The 19342-nt window shown below is 43.6% G+C and overlaps 1 protein-coding gene across 4 annotated transcripts in view; it reads left to right on the top strand.

Moving 5' to 3' along the window:
* Window positions 1–19342, top strand: part of COL4A1 (collagen type IV alpha 1 chain) — a 177760-nt gene that overhangs the window by 52161 nt on the left and 106257 nt on the right. For all 4 annotated transcript variants that reach the window (XM_083435551.1, XM_083435550.1, XM_083435553.1 and 1 more), the window contains 5 exons: window positions 369–428; window positions 2154–2198; window positions 3514–3567; window positions 3686–3727; window positions 17031–17124. In XM_083435551.1, coding sequence (XP_083291677.1) covers window positions 369–428; window positions 2154–2198; window positions 3514–3567; window positions 3686–3727; window positions 17031–17124 — 295 coding nt within the window. The remainder of the gene's footprint in view (window positions 1–368; window positions 429–2153; window positions 2199–3513; window positions 3568–3685; window positions 3728–17030; window positions 17125–19342) is intronic.

Here is a 19342-nt window from a genome sequence, read left to right on the forward strand (position 1 = left end):
AGCCCCACTCCTGAGAGTCCCCCAACATCCCTACATGCAGGACTTTGAGTCTCTTTCCACCTCTCACAACCACAGTTTTTTGAATACAGCATGCAAAAGGAAGGAAGGAGAGGGCGTCCAACACAGCACTCACATAGCCCCTTTGGCAGAATGCCTAAAGAAGCCCTCCTCAGAACAAGGATTGGAGACTGAACTGGTGAAGAAAATCTATGCCAATGAGAAAAAGAAAGGGTTAAGAGAACACACAAGAAATGGAACCATGGACACACAGTGACATTGGCAATGCCCAGTGGCCCTACGTTTGTAACTTGTGGTACCACTGTAGACTTCAATAACATACACTAATGGCATTTTTTTTTTAAAAAAAGGGATCACCAGGATTAAGTGAGAAAGGGCAGAAAGGTGAACCTGGAAAACCTGGTCCACGGGTATGTACGCTTAGTATTTATTAATCAATTTGCTTTTGCTTCTCCAGCCATTTAGTGATTTCTGTTAAACATATTAGTAATCTCAACAAGATGTAAATCTGAAAGCAATATTTCTACTACAGGGAATTTTGTGGGTCGGCTTTGTTTCTGATTGAAATAGTGTGTTGTCTTTTTTTAAGGGAGGAATGATTTCAATGCAGGAAGAATTTGATTAATTTTGACATAGAATCATAGAGTTGGAAGAGACCACAAGGGCCATTGAGTCCAACCCCCTGCCAAGCAGGAAACACCATCAGAGCACTCCTGACATATGGTTGTCAAGCCTCTGCTTAAAGACCTCCAAAGAAGGAGACTCCACCACACTCCTTGGCAGCAAATTCCACTGCCGAACAGCTCTTACTGTCAGGAAGTTCTTCCTAATGTTTAGGTGGAATCTTCTTTCTTGTAGTTTGGATCCATTGCTCCGTGTCCGCTTCTCTGGAGCAGCAGAAAACAACCTTTCTCCCTCCTCTATGTGACATCCTTTTATATATTTGAACATGGCTATCATATCACCCCTTAACCTCCTCTTCTCCAGGCTAAACATGCCCAGCTCCCTTAGCCGTTCCTCATAAGGCATCGTTTCCAGGCCTTTGACCATTTTGGTTGCCCTCCTCTGGACACGTTTCAGTTTGTCAGTGTCCTTCTTGAATTGTGGTGCCCAGAACTGGACACAGTACTCCAGGTGAGGTCTGACCAGAGCAGAATACAGTGGCACTATTACTTCCCTTGATCTAGATGCTATACTCCTATTGATGCAGCCCAGAATCAATCAAGTAAAGATGATAGAACTTGCTTAATTTTTTAAAAATGTGAATTTTACTAGAAGATTTTGAACTAATAGGTTATTTTATTTTGAGCTTAAAAGTTACATTTTGTCACTCAACAGTTCTATCCAATTCTACAATACCAATGACTTCCCACTCACCCACCATCAATGTTTATAATCAAGAATACAGACAATTGCATTTTATAATTCCACCCTATCCAGTTTCATCTTCTTTAACAGGTTTCTTAATATGTTCTGCTATTTCCCCCCGTTATCTTCAAACCCTGCTATGGACTTCACATATGGAAAATAACTTTTTAAATGGACCAGAAAAGGGTTTCCAGTCCTCCTTAAATGATTCTAGATTTGTATCTCTTATCAGTTCTGTGTATTCCAAGGTTTTCATCAACCATTCTTCCCTTGAGGGTATTCTCACATCTTTCTGCTTCCATGCAGAGAGATTCCTTGCCACTGTGGTTACATACAGCTCTACATTTGAAGCTTTTTTTGGGATTTCACTGTCCTATATCTCCAACAGGAGGAGGCACCTTTTTTCCTCCTTTCCTCCTTCCCACTTGCCACCATGGCCAAGGCAGCAGCTTCAGCCAGCAACATGGTGAAAAGTAAAGGGATAGGATTGGAGGATTGTGGGTGGGATGGGAAGGAGTGGGTGATACTTGAGACTTGCACGGCTGCATGGAAGATACCTGGAAGCAACCCTAGTGACAGTGGTGAGGAATGATTCCCCAAGCATTCATTTTCTCCAGGTTTTTCCTATGAGACTCTGAGAAAGCTTGGAAAAACTACGGTAAATGCTTTCTAAGACAAGCTAGGGAAGGAAACATGCCATTTACTCTGCAGTTTCAACATTAAAAAAAATAGTTGTAGGGATTTATATGAAACTATTTACATTTCAGGGAAGACCTGGAAAGGACGGAGAAAATGGAGAGAAGGGAAGAACTGTATGTATTTTCAATTTTCTTCAATATTGCTTTTACATACTTCTAAAAGCTTTTATCTCTGGAATTTAATTATTACAATTCTATACAACCCTTCATCAGATGAACACTGCATAGTTTACAATATAAAAACACAAAAATACATATCATAACAACGAACAAAAACAAGAACCCTGCACCACACAGTTTAAAAGGCCATGGACCAAACACGGAGGAGAGCTCAACATCAAGCCTACCAAGTAGCAATGGTGACAGCAAAGAGGACCTTTGTTGCCCCTTTACTGCATTTGCAGAAAACATTTCCAGGAGACTCTTTCAGGTGGCTTGGAGTCTGCTAAAGACGCTTATCTCCTGTAATGATTTTGCAAAGTTTTTTTGCAGATATAATTGTTCAAATTCAGAAGGAAGCAGACTCTACCATGATAGCAGTGCTGGGTTGGGAGAGTACTGGTGATCTCTCTGGTCAAGCTGTATCAGTTTCAGCCTGTTATTTCTGAGGATGTCTACAGGCTGCTTGGATGACTGAAACTGACCACCTGTCTCCTTGATACTTGACCATCCTGGCTCATAAAAGTGAGCAAGGCAGGGATGGGCAATGGGCTCCATGGGATAGCAAATGCTTCCCTCTATGAGGAAGTCTTCCCAGAACCCCTTAAAGAAGTGGTTATTAAACTACTTTTTTTAAAAAACTTACTTGGACCAAGCCACTATGGCCAATTATTGCCCAGTGGTCGCTGAACAACTTCAGGCATATCTGGAGGATGCGAACCATTTTGATCTCTTCCATTCGGGACTGAAACTGCCCTGGTCCTGCTGGTCAGTGGTCTCCAGTGGACTAGGGACAGAGGTGAAAGCTGTTTCCTGGTTCTGCTGGATCTTTCAGCAGTTTTTCATACCATTGACCATTGAATCCTTTTGAACCATCTGTGAGGGTTGGGAACTGGGGACACTTGTTATGCACCAGTTCCACTCCTTCCTCCTGGGCCGTGTCCAGAAAGTGGTGTTGGGGGCTCTCACTTGTGGGGTACCTCAGGGCTCTGTCCTCTCTCCCATGCTTTTCAACATCTATATGAAGCTGCTGGCAGAGATAATCAGGGGTTTGAGCTGGGTGTTCACCAGTATGCGGATGGTACCCAGCTCTACCTCTTGTTTAAATCAGCACCAGTGGAGGTGGTGAATGTCCTGTGTGAGTGTCTGGAGGCAGTTGGAGGATGGATGACAGTTAATGGATTGAGGTTAAAATAATCTTAAGGAGCTTGTCTTGATTTACAAATACCACAGTTAATGAAAACTATTATTATTATTATTATACGTGTAGGGAGAAACTGGCCCCCCGGGATTTCCAGGACTGCCCGGAATAAGTGGTCCTAAAGTAAGTAGATCCATTTGAAAATGTACTGGCATGTACTTTAGCTTTCATTTGCAATATTGCAATTAATAATAATGTTTCCTTTAGTCAGCTTTAGAATTTAACTTTTTATTTTTTTCAGGGAGATAAGGGTGCAGCAGGTCCTTCAGGACCTCCAGGAATAGTAAGTATTAAACTATGTGCTTAAATGAATGTCTCTTTTAACTATAATAAATGGAACATAGGAAACTGCCATAGGCTAGGTCAGACTATTTGTCCATGTAGCCCAGAGCTGCCTACTCTGACTTGCAGCAGCTGGCAAATATCATTTCCAACAGCTGCTCTGATCATTCCAACTGGAGACACCAAGGAATTGAAGCTGGGGTGTCATGCATATGAAGGTAGTGTGATCCATCACTAGGTTGTAGCTTTTCCCATGGTTTCTTAATTTAATGCTTAGAAAGGGACTATGCAAAAATATTGATTCATCTGTGATGCTTTCTTTTTTATGTGATCAAAATTTGATATTTCCTTATATGTAACAAATTTGTGTTTGAATTGCACAGAGACAGTTTTTCTTACTTTCCAGTAGTACGGTGCATCCACTTCAGAAGAATCATAGAATCACAGAATTGTAGAGTTGGAAGGGACCAAAGGGTCATCTAGTCCAACCCCCTGCAATACAGGAATCTAAACTAAAGCATCCATGACTGATGGCCATCCAACCTCTGCTTAAAAACCTCCAAGGTGCACAAATTCCAGAGAGAAACCGTTCCACTGTCAAACAGCTCTTCCCATCAGAAAGTTTTCCCTGACATTTAGTTGGAATCTCCTTTCTTGTAACTTGAAGCCATTGGTTCGAGTCCTACCCTAGAGAACAGGAGAAAACAAGCTTGCTACATCTTTCATGAGACAGCCGTTATGATACTTGAAGATGCCTATCCTATCTCGTCTCAGTCTCCTCTATTCCAGGCTAAACATACCCAACTCCTTCAACCATTCCTCATAAGGCTTGGTTTCCAGAACCTTGATCATCTTGGTTGCCCTCCTCTGCACACCTTCCAGCTTGTCAACATCCTTCTTACATTTTGGAGCCCAGAATTGGACACTGTATTTCAGGTGTGGTCTGACCAAGGCAGAATGGAGTGGCACTATTGCTTCCCTTGATCTGGACACTAGTTGATGCAACCTACAATAGCATTAGTCTTTTTTTGCTACTGCACCACACTGTTGACTCAAGTTCAGCTGCTTGTCCTCTAGATCCTTTTCACTTGAACTGCTAGTTGTCCCCCATCCTATATTTGTGCACGTGGTTCTTCTTGGCTAAGTGCAGAACTTTCTATGAAATAAATGTACACATTGCTTGTGTGGGGGGTGTTGGAAAATCCAACCTGCACACAAACTTCTGTCTCTGCTTCACTTGTAGCTTGAGAAAACACATACAAAAAATCATGAATTCTTCCAACACCACATACTCTTGCATTTGTATCACACATTCCTTTCCTTCAAATGTGACCTGACTATAACTAGTGGACAAAAGATTGCAACTGGTAAATGGGCAAACTGGCCTGGAGGGCACCACTTTAGATCCACAAAGGGAAGTTAAATGAGACTAGTTCATATTTTTCAGATGTGGATGCCAGTAATGAAATAATAGTGGCTTGCCTTATGAGTTCATGGTTCAGGTGGACAAAGGTACTTCCCAATTCCATGGCAAAGGTACTTCCCAATTCCAAGTGTTAAGTATTATCCCACTCTACATTACAGAATCTGATTGTGTGGCCTAGTCTTGGCAACTGTGCTCTGTTGTTGGATCGTTGGTTGGTATAACGTGTTAAGTTTATAGAGTTAATCTTACTGGTACTTTTGGGGAGGCTTTGAAAAACCTCAAAGACCTTTGGCGAGGTTTAGCAGTTCTGTGAGCCTGTATAACGTGAGTTATTTATTGATATGTCCAGGAACCGTACCCTAGTTTTCATAGCCTTCACCACAAAGACCGCTACCACGTGAGAAATCCGTGGATCAGCGTCCACCAGTAAAAACTTTACTTGGTCCTCAGAGTTGACTATTGATTTGGGAATAGTTTGTAACATCGCATCCCTGAAGGCCGAATAGATGGGACAATACAACATGTAATGTGTGAGATCCTCTTGGGTTCTCATATGACAAAGACATATACGTTGCTCTGCTGGGATTTTTGCATATCTGCCTGTCAGGTAGGCCGTAGGAATGGTTTGAAAACGGGCCATGGTGAAGGCTCTCCGAAGGGTGGGATTGGTGATATTCGCCAAATAATTGGCACAGGTTTTGACTGTTTTCAGTCGGGGAAGCCAGTGGGAGGACCCTGGGTTCTGAATTTTTGTGATATCTAATAGAGCGTCTCTCTCCAGGATCCATTCCCGAACTTTGTCTGGGCTCCACAGTTTGAGGGTGTTAAACTCCGGTAGGGTGTATCTAACCAGGATCTCAGATAGGTTTTGACGCCAAGTGGTATTCTTTTGAAGAGATACAAAGGCTTGTTTGGCCAATAAGGTGTTTGTGGTATTTGCAAGTTTGATGTAAAATCGTAGGAATCTTAAGTGGGCCCTGGCAGACACAGAGGGTAATCCAACCTCCACCCTCAAGAGAGCTGCTGGGGTTCCTTGAGGAAGGCCTAGAATCCTCTTGAGATAATAGTTTTGAAGAATTTCAAGCCGTTCTAGCAGCTTCTGATTCCATCCCCAGAGTTCTACTCCGTATAGCATCTGGGGAATCACTTTTCCTACAAAAGCTTTTAGTGCCGGGATCACCAATTGCCCTCCCCTCAAATAAAAAAAGCTGAGCAGAGCACCGATTGTCCTACGTGTTAGGAGGGCTACAGTCTTGAAGTGGGCAAGCCAGCTAGATGTAGCTTGGAAAGTGATACCAAGATATTTAAAAGAAAGTCTCTGTTCGATTACGTGTTCATCTAAAGACCATCTAAATGTCTGGCGAGCTCTAGTAAACACCACAATTTTTGTTTTGTCATAATTTATCTTTAGAGAGTTTTGGGCACAATAAGCTGCGAGCCCCTCCAGCATGCTGTGTAGGCCCCTACGAGTAAGTGCCATGACAGCCATGTCATCAGCATATAGCAATATATTCAGATGTTTGCCTTCCAGGGCGGGAGCTGCTAACTTATACTTTGCCATATGTTGAACAATGTCATTTATATAGAAATTAAAGAGGAACGGCGCTAACAAACAACCCTGTTTTACCCCTTTCCCCAGTGGCAGTGGGTCAGTATAGTTGCCTGACATCCCGGTTCTGATTTTAACTGTGGTGTCTGAATGTAACTCTCTAAGTATATTAAGAAGTCGTCTATCAATATCCGTCTCATATAGTTTTTGCCATAATTTGTCCCTACAGATTGAGTCAAAAGCAGATGTAAGATCTACAAAAGCCACAAAAAGTTTGCTCTTGTGTACCTTTGTATACTTATCTATCATTGTCTGTAGTACCAAGCAATGGCCTGTTGTACTATGGCCCTTTCTAAACCCTGCCTGCTCCGGATTAAGCAAGTTAGAGTGGTCAGCCCAGTCAACCAGTTTATTTAGCAGGTAGCGAGTGTAAAGTTTATACACAATGTCCAGGAGGCTTATGGGGCGATAGTTTGAGGGGTCTTGGGGGTCTCCCTTCTTATAGATGGGGGCTACCAGGCTCAGTTTCCAGTTTTCTGGGATTTTGCATGTATCATTTATTACCGTAAAAAATTGGGCCAAGAAAGCAGCCCACCACTGGGCATTTAATGTAAACACCTCAGGAGGAATCATATCTTCACCAGGAGCTTTGCCATTTTTGAGTGTTTTAATTAGCTGTAAACATTCTAATTCGGTAACAGGATCCCAGCCCATTAATAGATCATTTTTTAGAGAAGGGAACTGGCTCGGTTTAGCAGTGTTTGGAGCTGTATATAGCCGGGAGAAATGTTGGTACCATAAGTTGGGTGAAATACTGTTGATTATAGTTTTCCCTTTGGGTGAAACTCCCTGAGCAATAATTTCCCAGAATTTTTTGTCGTCCCGCAATTTGATCGCTTTGTCAAGTGCCTCCCATTGTTCCTTTCTGTATAGGAATTTCTTGAGTTTTAGAGTGTTTTTATAATGAGAGCGCCACCTGTGCAGGTTTTCTATTGAGGACAGGGTCCCTTCCTGTTTTACTTTATTTTGTAATTTCCTAAGCAAAGATCTTAGATTCCTACAGTCTTTGTCGAACCAGGTCCTCGAGTTGTTTAATTGTTTGGGAGGATTGGAGCTCGTAAGTAGTGGGAAGAGCGACTCTGAGACCTGCTGAAATATTGAAAAGGGATCAGAATTAGATAAAATACACTGGTCTCTCAAGGCCAGTAAGTCTGATGAATGCAGGTGTTGTTTGATTTTAAAATCCAGGTCGCTGTTCCATTTACGTCTACGAAGGGCCAGAGTTAGAGGTGGATCTGCACTGTGATTGCGGCATTGCGGGTCCTCCAAACCACGGGGAATTAGTGAAATTGATATAGGAAGATGATCACTCTCAATTCTATTGAAAGTGCTGAAGCCCTGTGACCTCTCCAAGAGTTTTGGGGAGACCAGGATATAATCAATAACGCTCGCACCTCTAGGCCCAAGAAAAGAAAAGAAACCCCCTGACCTGTCCATATGGGTACCATGCAAATTATACAAATTATGTTTGAAGGCAGTCTCCATTAATGTAATGCCTGCCTTATTCAAGACCTTGTCGTCAGAGGACCAGGGAATAAACCAATCTGCCTCTGGCAGGAACTGAGATTTAGAACAGTACGTATTAATGTTATTTCCTATCCTAGCGTTGAGATCACCTGCCAGCAGGATATCCATGCCAGGGAGTTCTAGTTCAGCCTTCTCCAAACATAGCTCTAAATCTTCCCAGATTTGTAACGAATGGGGAGGGGAGCCTATGGGAGGGATATATAAATTAAAGCAGAGAAAATCTCCTCCTTCCCTGCTAGAAACAAGTAAGATTTGTAAATTGTTACTTTTCACCCACTGCTGTTGCCGGGCCTTGCACTTTAGCTTAGTGGATATAAAAGTGACTAAACCACCACTAGGTCGGCCTCGGGTATTTGATTTTAACGCGGGGGTAACAAAGGCTTCGTATCCCTGTAGAGAAGGGGCATGGAGATCTAAACACCACGTCTCCTGTAGACATATGATCTGAAATTTTGTAAGGAAATCCAGAAGGTCGACATCGCCCTGCTTAGATAGCCATCCCGCCACATTCCAAGATAGAATGTGGAAATAGGGTGATGGTGGAAATAGTGGCAGTCAATCTCTTTTCCGGTGGTTTGAGGCTCCTAAGTTGGGCTCCTCCTCTTTCTGCCCTGCTTGGTGGTTCCAGGTTTGAGGTCGCTGGACCCTAGGTAAGTGTGATGGCTTTAACCGAGGGGCCAGTTGGTTGATATGGCCCAGAGGATCATCGATGGCATCGTTGCCGATATGATGTTCAGCAGGTTTTTGGAGAGCAAGGGTTTTGCCGACCCGTATAGTCTGTACAGGTAGCAGGTCAACAGCTGTATCTTGCGTCGGTACTGTTAGTGGGTCAAAAATTGACAAAAGCTGTGGATCTTGGTTGCGTATTGGGCTTGGAATAATGGAAGCCTCCAGTTCCGGCATCGAGGCATATGAGGTCGAGAGCATTTCAGACTGGTCTTGCTTGGGTAGTCCAATGTCAGGCTCGTTGCACGTAGAGACCAAGGTACCAAGCGGGGGGTGTAGGAAATCAATTAAGTCATTTGCGGGCAGGCTTGCCACTCCCTGTGGGGTAATAGATTTGCCCTTATTTGGGGTCCCCGGCTCCATTCCCCTGTCTATTTGTTCTTTATGGCGCACAGGCCCAGCATCGTCACAGACAGCACCTGTCCTGGTGCGTAGTGGTGTACGGGTCAGGTTAGTGAATACCCTTGTGAAATAAATGTGCCATTTCCTTGTATGGTTTCTTAGTTTTAGAATCTTTGCAACGAGATGGGCAGATCTAAAGTTAATAACCATACGTCTCATGTAAGGTCCAGAAGGCAGCCATGTGATGTCCGCGATATCTGCGCGGCGAAGTGCCTGCCCCAGCAGTTGGGTCAGGGAATTTATGACCGAATGTTTATCCGCCCATTTATTATAATTCAAGGGGTGGTTTCCCACCAGTACTGCAAGTTTGCTGATCTGGAGTTGCAAACTTAAGTTTTGTACTTGGTTGGGCAGGCATCTCACTTGTTTTTGTGCAAGGTTGGCCTGCACACTTGGGCAGGGGTGTGCAGAGTTTACAGTGTTGTTAAGCTGAGGAAGTGAGGGGAGGCAGCGGAACAAGCCAAAAACATTTTCAAGCTTCTTTTCGATCCCATCCAGCCTTTTATATAAGTTGGTGATGGTGTGTGTTATCAGCTCAGTCTGGCAAATTAGCAGTTCCAGTACCTCACGGTCCTTATTTAACTGGGCTGGTGGCTGGGATAGTTCAGGTGAAGTTTTTTGCAGGGACTCAAGAGTCTGTTCCCTCTGTTCCTTCATACACAGGCTCGAGGCTAGTTGTGGGCCATCCACAATGCCGGCAGGCTCCTCATGAGTAGTACTGGGAGCAAGAGCCTCATAACTGTTTGCTGTAGGGAAATTTCTACAGATCTCATTTAGGTCATTGTCAGGCAAGAAGTCCCTGATATTTGTCTGTTTTTTGGCAGCACTCGTAGCTTCATTAGAAAGCTGCCTGCAGCGTTTCTTCCCTCTCATATCAGCAAGAAAATAGGGAGGGAATTTCTCAGAACTGCAGGTCAGGGCAGGTTGTGCTGTTAATGAGCCCTGCTCCCTTTAACAGTCTTATCTTCCGCGTTTTCTTGAAAATTTATGAGAAAAGTAAAGATAATCTGATCCATAAAACCATAGACTTCTAAAATAAACGCCTTAAGGCATCTTAGAGCCTTTAGGACCCGTCAAGGCAGATAGTCAAAACAAAGCTTTACCGGGCGTGGGACAAGGCTGCCGTTCACGTCGCCATCTTGATGAGAGATGGCCATCCAGCTTCTGCTTAAAAATCTCCAGGGAAAGAGAGTCCACCCCCTCTCGTGGGAGTCTCTTCCACTGCTGAACAGCTCTTACTGTCAGAAAGTTTTTCCAAATGTTTAGTCGGAATCTCCTTTCTTGCAACTTGAAGCCATTGATTCGAGTCCTACCCTCCAGAGCTGGAAAAAAGCAAGCATGTTCCCTCCTCCATGTGACAAGCCCTTCAGATATTTGAAGATGGCTATCATATCTCCTCTCAGTCTCCTCTTTTCCAGGCTTGGTTTCCAGACCCTTGATCATCTTGGTTGCCCTCCTCTGCGCACTTTCCATCTTGTCAACATCCATCTTAAATTGTGGTGCCCAAGATTGTACACAATATTCCAAATGTGGTCTGACTAAGGCAGAATAGAATGGGACTATGACTTCTCTTGATTTGGGCACTATACTTCTGTTGATGCAGCCTAGAATAGCATTAGCTTTTTTGCTGCTGCATCACACTGTTGAATCATGCTAAGCTTGCGGTCCACCAAGATCCCTAGATCCTTTTCACCAATACTGTTAGTAAGCCAGGTGTCAGGACTGGTCGTTGTCCTCTTCAGATCACCACACAAACGCTTCTTGTTCTTTTATAACTTTCTATTGCGTATTAACAAAACAATCTTATAAACGGTTCTTAAATATTCTTCCTCAGTCACTTATTTCAGATACCTTCTGAGCTCTGCTTCTCCATGACCAGCCACCCTCAAAATGGCGAAGACGCCTTTCCCTTCGCTTTCCCGCTCTTTTTTCTAACCTCCTGGCTAGAGCTGGCCTGTATCTCCCCTCCTCCGCATCTGAGCTAGAACTTAACCCTTGCCTTTCCTGTGAACAGCCAGTCCCTCCCTCTTCTTCCTCTTGCTCCCTTCTATTAGATTCACTGCTCTCCTTCCCCCCTTAGGGAATGCTTTCTCCCTCTGAGAAACTGGAAACTTCTAACTCTTCCCTGACATCACCCCCTCCCCTAAGCCCCCCTTCCTCCTTCTTGCTCTCTTCTGTTTCTGAAGGACCGAACCCTATGAACTCTTCCTCGCTATCTGTCTCTTCAAAAATTTCTTGAAGATGCCAGTTATGGGGTTTTGGCTTGTGGGGATATTTTCTATGAAATTCTCTCTGCAATTCCGGAACGTTAATTTTTTTCTGTTGGTTCCCATGAGTTCTCAGACTCATCTAACCCTTTCCATGCAACCAAATACTGTAATTTCCTCCTACTTATTCTTGAGTCTAATATCTCTTCCACTTCAGCCTCCTCTTCCCCCATCATGGTGGGAAAAGGAGGTGGTTCCCTTGAAATTTGATACTTATGCGCTGGTACAAACACTGACAATAAAGGTCTATGAAATACAGGGTGTATTCTCATATTTTCAGGTAAATGAAGCTTGAAAGTGACTGGGTTAATTTGAGCCTTTACTTGGAAAGGTCCCAATCTCCTTGGTTCTAGCTTTTTACACCTCCCTCGTATTGGTAGTCCCTTGGTAGACAGCCATACCCAGCTCCCTACTTGGATTTCTTCCCCAACTCACCGGTGCCTGTCTGCAGCTCTCTTGTAAGCCTCTTTAGCTTCTTCCAAATCCTCTTTCAATATCTCATGAATGCACCTCAACTCCTCTATCATTTGTTCTGCTGCTGGTACTGCTAGCTGCTCCTCTTGACCTGGGAATGCCCTTGGGTGCAAGCCATAGTTTGCCACAAATGGGGCTCTGCCCGTAGACACATGCATTGCATTATTATACGCAAACTCTGCTAGATTCAACTTCTCTAACCACCCGCTCTGCTGATAACCAGCATAACACCTCAGATATTGTTGTAGTGTTGCATTCGTTCTTTCAGCTTCCCCATTGGTTTGCGGGTGTCTCGCCGACGTGAGGCTTAGCTCCACATCTAGTAACTGCATTGACCTCTTCCAAAATTGTGATGTAAATTGGGCCCCTCTATCTGAAATGATTTGTGATGGCAAACCATGCAACCTAAAAATATTATCTAAAAACATCTTTGCAGTTTCCCTTGCGGTCGGAATTTTGGCACATGGTATGAAATGCGCCATCTTGGTTAGCATGTCAACCACCACAAAGATCACTGTTTGCCTATGCGATTATGGTAGATCCGTTATAAAATCCATAGACACCACATCCCAAGGCCTTCCCGGCGTGGGCATAGGTTGCAACAACCCTGCGGGAGCTGCTCTGGGTGCCTTGGCTCGTTGACATACTTCACAACCTCTTACATATTGCATTACCTCCTCCCTCAACTTTAGCCACCAGAACTGCTGTGTGATCTGATACAGGGTCTTTTCTCTACCAAAATGTCCTGCAGTCGGGTTATCATGATGTTGCCTCAACACTTTACCTCTTAATTCACCCGCAGGTACATACAGCACCCCTCTCCTGTACAACAATCCACCTTTTTCCTTGAAACCTTCCTCTTCCCCTCTACCTTTTCTCAGTTCCTCCATTTTCTTTTGTGCAAACTAATCTGTTACTGTCAATCGCTGGAATTTCCTGCCGTCCACTACTACGGCTGCACACCCCCACTGATCCGATCTCAGCATTTCTCGCAACTTGGGAGGTGCTTCCCCTTCCATATACTCAGGTTTGCGTGATAGCGCATCTGCACGAACGTTTTGATGCCCAGGTATATACTCAATCCTAAAATTAAACCCAGCAAAAAACTCCGCCCACCTAATTTGCCTTTGGTTTAGCTGTCTAGCAGTTCTCCAATACTCTAAATTCTTATGATCTGTTTGTACCACCACCTGATGTGACGCCCCTTCCAAAAAATGTCTCCACACTTTAAAGGCAGCATGCACAGCTAAAAGTTCCTTATCAAATATGGTGTAGTTTTGTTCTGATTGATTTAATTTTCTAGAGTAGAAGGCACAGGGTCTCCAGTCCCCTTCCTTGTCCTGTTGCAGCAGAATGGCCCCAATAGCCCTATCAGAGGCGTCAGTTTCTACCTTCATACGTTTACTTGGATCTAGGTGCATAAGATATTTTTCTGAAGCAAACACCGCCTTTAGTTTATCAAAGGCCTTCTGTGCTTCCTCAGACCATCTGAATGGCCCCTTGCCTCTTAGACAATCAGTCAGTGGCGTTGTGATTTTGGAGTAATTACCTATGAATTTACGATAGAAATTAGCAAATCCTAAAAACCTCTGTAGATCTTTCTTAGTCTTAGGTGCCTCCCATTCCACCACTGCCTGAACTTTACTGGGGTCCATGTGCACCCCTTTGTGGGAAATGCAATATCCCAGGAACTCCACCCTTTGTGTATGGAACTTACACTTCTCTAACTTCACATATAACCTGTTGGTCCTCAATCTCTCTAACACCTGCGTGACATGTTTTACGTGTTCCTCCATGCTTTCACTATATATTAAGAGGTCATCTAAATAAGAGACACAGAACTGATCCAGTATACCTGCTAAGACATGGTTGATGAAGGTTTGAAATACCCCTGAGCCATTTTGCAAGCCAAAAGGCATTACCAAGAATTCAAATGCACCATACTTAGTACAAAAACTGGTTTTCCACTCATCCCCTTCTCTGACCCTTATCAGATCATATGCTCCTTGTAGATCAAGCTTTGTAAAGACTTTGGCTGACCTTACTCTCTGTAAGAGGTCATCTATACGTGGCAGTGGGCACACGCGAGGCTTCATTTGGCTGTTAAGGATTCTGAAGTCACATACTAATCTCGGTGCCCCTTCCTCACCTTTCTTTTTGACAAAAAAGATGGGAGCACCCCCCAAGGCCGTGGACTCTCTAATAAAACCTCTCTTCAAATTCTTTTGCAGGAACTCCCTCAATGCTGCAGATTCTACTTCTGACATGGCATATATCTTGCTTGGTGGCAACTGTGCCCCAGGGACTAGATCTATCTTGCAATCATAGGGCCTATGTGGTGGAAGTTTATCCGCTTCTTTTTCATAAAAAACATCCCGATAAGCAATATATTGTGACGGAATCTCACTTTCATTCCCCATCAACTTCCCTTCTACCTCTGTTCCCATTACTTCCACTGAGATTTTTCCCTTTTGCCCCAAACAATGAACCAAAAACCGAAGACCTTTGATGCCAGACAATCACCGGATTGTGACGATTGAGCCAACTCATGCCCAGCGCCATCGGGTGTCCAGCTAGTTTGGTCACATGAAATGCCCTGGTCTCTGAGTGATGACCCATATCCATTCTCATTGGTGGAGTCTCATAAGTCACTTCTCCTGACAGTAGCGGTCTGCCGTCGATTGTTTTCACTCGCAGTGGGAAATTCAAAGGTAACAAAGCGATTTTGTGTTCCTGTACCAATTTCTGGTCTATGAAATCTGCTGACGCTCCTGAGTCTAACAGCGCCTCTACCTGAACCCTGTGTCCATTGGGTAGTTGTAGTTGTAGTTGCACCTTCGCCGTTAGTCCTGGGATAGGTGGTTCTGCGTGAGAGCCTTCTATTGCTTCTCCACCTGGCTGCAAGCTCCCATTTCCAGCCAGGGACATTCGTTTCCCTGATGCAATTCCTTTGGGCAATTGTCTTCTCCCATGTCTGCTCCAGATAGAGACTCCCATCCTTTACGATTGTGACATTGTCGTGCTAGATGCCCTGGTTTTCCACAGACGAAGCAACGTCTCATGTCTCTTCCTCTCCCTGCATTTCCTCTTATCATGGAAGAGGTAGTAACTGGGAGGGGTCTGGCTGCTCCTAATTCCATGGGCTCTGGCCGCTCTCGTCCTGGCACGTTGCCCGCTCTGCTCTCTGTACTTTCGATAATATTGTTTTCCTGCCACCGTGGTCGCCATTGTTCCTTCTTTTCACTAGCCCTCCATTCCACACGTAGGCTCAATTGCAGGCACGTTCAGACCAGAGAATCCAAGGAACTAGGTTCTGGCATTTGGGCCAGTTGGTCTAAAATCTCATTATTCAGTCCTTCCCTAAAAAGGGCTGCAACTGTTGGGGAATTCAGATCCCATTTTAATTTCTGCACCAGCAAACTAAAGTTGGACCAATAAACTCCCACAGTGTCTTTTCCTTGTCTCATTCTCAACAGCTGCCTAGCTGTGGTTACTTCATGCGCAGGGTCTAAGAAAATCGTGTCTAGATATTGCAGAAAAATTTGTAGATTTCCTAGGGCGGCATCCCTCCGAGATATGAGGGGTATAACACAGTCCTTAGCCCTCCCTTCCAAGAAATTAATCACATAAGCAACCTTCTCTTGCTCCGATTGAAATTCTTTATCCTTTATCTCAATTATGTAAGAAATTTCTGTCTTGAAAGCCATGTATTCAGAGCTTTCTCCCTTGAAGCTACGTGGATGTACAGTAAATGTTTTACTCACTCTATCTCCACACGTCGCTTGCAGCATGGTTCTATGTTCTCCCAGTGCTGCTGATAGTATGTCGACTTGACTTTTCAACCGTAAGTTCTGTTGCCATAAGTCCTGTAATGTTAGCTGGAGCGCTGGGGTTTCTCCTTGCCCAACTGGCGCCACAGCTCCCTCCATTTTGGCTTCTCCTTCTTTACCTATAGTGAAGAGGCGCAGAGCAGAAGGTATTCTGTCAGGACTGGTCGTTGTCCTCTTCAGATCACCACACAAACGCTTCTTGTTCTTTTATAACTTTTTATTGTGTATTAACAAAACAATCTTATAAATGGTTCTTAAATATTCTTCCTCAGAGTCACTTATTTCAGATACCTTCTGAGCTCTGCTTCTCCATGACCAGCCACCCTCAAAATGGCGAAGGCGCCCTTCCCTTCGCTTTCCCGCTCTTTTTTCTAACCTCCTGGCTAGAGCTGGCCTGTATCTCCCCTCCTCCGAATCTGAGCTAGAACTGAACCCTTGCCTTTCCTGTGAACAGCCAGTCCCTCCCTCTTGTTCCTCTTGCTCCCTTCTATTAGATTCACTGCTCTCCCTCCCCCCTTGGGGAATGCTTTCTCCCTCTGAGAAACTGGAAACTTCTAACTCTTCCCTGACACCAGGTGTCCCCCACCCTGTATTTGTTCATCCTGTTCTTCCTGCCAAAGTGCAGGACCTCACATTTGTCCCTACTGAAATTCATTTTGTTAGCTTGCGCCCAGTTCTCCAGTCTTTACTTAAAGTAAAGTTGCTTTACTTAAAGCACCTGGGTGGTGAGGTCTCTGTAGTATGTGGCACCACAGCTTACCTTGGAGCCAAAACCCCTCATCCCCTCTCACTCTTACAAGGACTATTTTTAGCCGCTTTAATTAGATAAATGTATAGAACCGAAGGGGTTTGAGATTGTGCTAAAAACAAACCCTTGCAAGCCTAAACTTGATGATTATGCACAGAGTAGAAGTCAGAGTAGAAGATTTTATCAAGCCACTTGTGTACAGGATTGAACCCGATAGTTCTTATCTGTTAGAAGGCTGAAAGCATTTGGGTTTTTTTTAATTAATCTACATCATACTATTTCCCCTGTTGTTCAGGTTATAGGGATTGGAGATCAAGAAGTAATAGGTGAGAAAGGCGACTCAGGTCCTCCAGGAATTCCTGGACAAAAAGGTGAACCAGGTCAAAAAGGTAAATATTGCTAATTGTTAATTATTTCATTATATTAACTTGGTCAAGAAATTAATTCAATTTAGTTTCAAAAATGATTTAATTGACTTCCTGATGAGATTGTAGCTGATTCTTTCTTTCTCTAAATTCAGTGCAGTCATTCAATAGACTTAATCCACCTCCTTCAATCAGTGGAGCTAAAGAATATACATTCTGCTATTGTTTCAACTAACTCCACGGCTGTGGTGCTAGAGCTTTTTAAGATACTTATAGAAAAGCTGAAAACACAGTTATCATCTGTGATACAGAATACAGCCACAAAGAGGGCGAGGGATCTAGCAAGCTGGTTTGACACAGAGTGCAGACAAACAAGGAAGCATTTGAGAACAATTTATCGCAAATATAGGAATACTGTGGCACCCCCTTTATTTACCACATATATCTCCATAAGACGGAACTACAAACAACTATTAAAGAAGAAAAAACAAAAAGCCGAGTGAATCGCATGGCAAAGCCTGGTCAAGGCTTCACACGAGAAAGACCCAACTTCCTTTTGGCATACCATATCTGGCCCACTGTACCAGGAGTGTAACGGACTCATTTGTACCGTTGAACCCCGAGAGTGGATCCGATACTTTCAATCATTGTTTTATGATAAGGAAGCTCAGCTTAACAAGCCAAGCGTTCAACCAGAGGTTTCACCTCACTGGTCACTTGTAACCACAGAGGAGGTAGAAAATTTGATCGCACAGCTAAAGAACAACAAGGCCCCTGGCATAGATTATATTCCCACAGAACTTCTGAAGACCAACACTGGTGGTGGGCCCCCCTGCTGGTGACAATATTCTCCCACATTGATTCAACAGGCCTATTTCCCGAAGGGTGGGCCAAGGCGATAATCATCCCAATTTATAAAAAGGGCCCCACATCGGACCTGGCGAGTTATAGACCTATTAGTCTTTTACCTATACCAAGCAAATTATATGCAAAACACCTCTATATCAAATTAACCAGTTGGATGGACACTGAGGCTATCTTGGCGGAGGAGCAAGCTGGATTTAGGCAAGACAGATCTACCATAGATCACTGTGTTGTCTTAGCACATCTTATTGACAAATACGCCAAGAAAACCCGTGGGGTTTTGCAACCTTCATTGATTTGAAGACTGCCTTTGATTCAGATACTTTATTCGGCTATAAGCCCACAAGGTAAAACCAATCAATAAATAAAGTAGCATTTTACATTCTAAAATATCAACTAAAATATTTCAACGCGTAATCTCCTTCACGTTACGTACCATCTCTAGATATACCATATTGTGGCCTTGAGTATAAGGATGGTGGATAAAGTTTACTAGATTTTTAATAGTCATGCAGCATTCCATGAAGTCTTTTATATGAAAGAACTGAATTCAGGAATCTGGCAACCTGTAATGTTCTATAAGAGTCAATGTCCTGGAGTAGATAGGCAAGATGGTTTAGCAACAGTTTCCAAAATGATTGAACTCAGAATCCTTGATCGGGGAACAAAATATAAAGGACAATTAAACAAGATATGATAAAGGGATTCTATTGATTTGTTGTCACATGCGCATAAAACAGAGGTTTTACCGTTAGAAAATCTATTGCTCAACACGTTTGAGGGGAACACATTAAATCTGGCTCTAACAAAAGCGAATCTATGCGACGCAACCGATAAGGTAGACAGATATCGAGGTATCTGGGACATAAATGTAATGCCCTGATTTATTGGGGAACATGTACCTCCGCCTGTAGTAAGATTTTGTTGCAAATCAACCTCCAATCTTTGTTTGATGACCTTTTTTGCTGCAATTAGATCTAAATTTAGTATATCGGAAGGAGAGATTCCATAAGACAATAGTTTGGAATGGATTTTTGTTGCCCATGGGCTGGTAAATTCATCTTTCCAAAGGCACTGAATAAGATGGTAATTGGGCAATTTATGCCAAAAGGACAGCCAGTAATTAAAGACATGTCTCCACATCAGGATCTCTAAGGAGGGGGTCTTAAGTTCTAAGCGAATAGCCGAGTTGCTTACACAGGAGGGTAACTTCAAAAGGCGTCTGAGAAAAAGATTTTGCAATGTCACCAGAGGCATGAGGTTTACAAAAGCGCCCCATAAAGGGACCGCATAGGCCATAGTTTCAACCACTTTTGCACTATAAACTTTTAAGGCAGATGGAACATGCATAGCCCCCTCTGTAAAGAAAAAGCGTAAT

The sequence above is a fragment of the Podarcis tiliguerta genome (genome assembly GCF_965153285.1).
Source record: "Podarcis tiliguerta genome assembly, chromosome: 3".
NCBI classification, from domain to species: domain Eukaryota; kingdom Metazoa; phylum Chordata; class Lepidosauria; order Squamata; family Lacertidae; genus Podarcis; species Podarcis tiliguerta.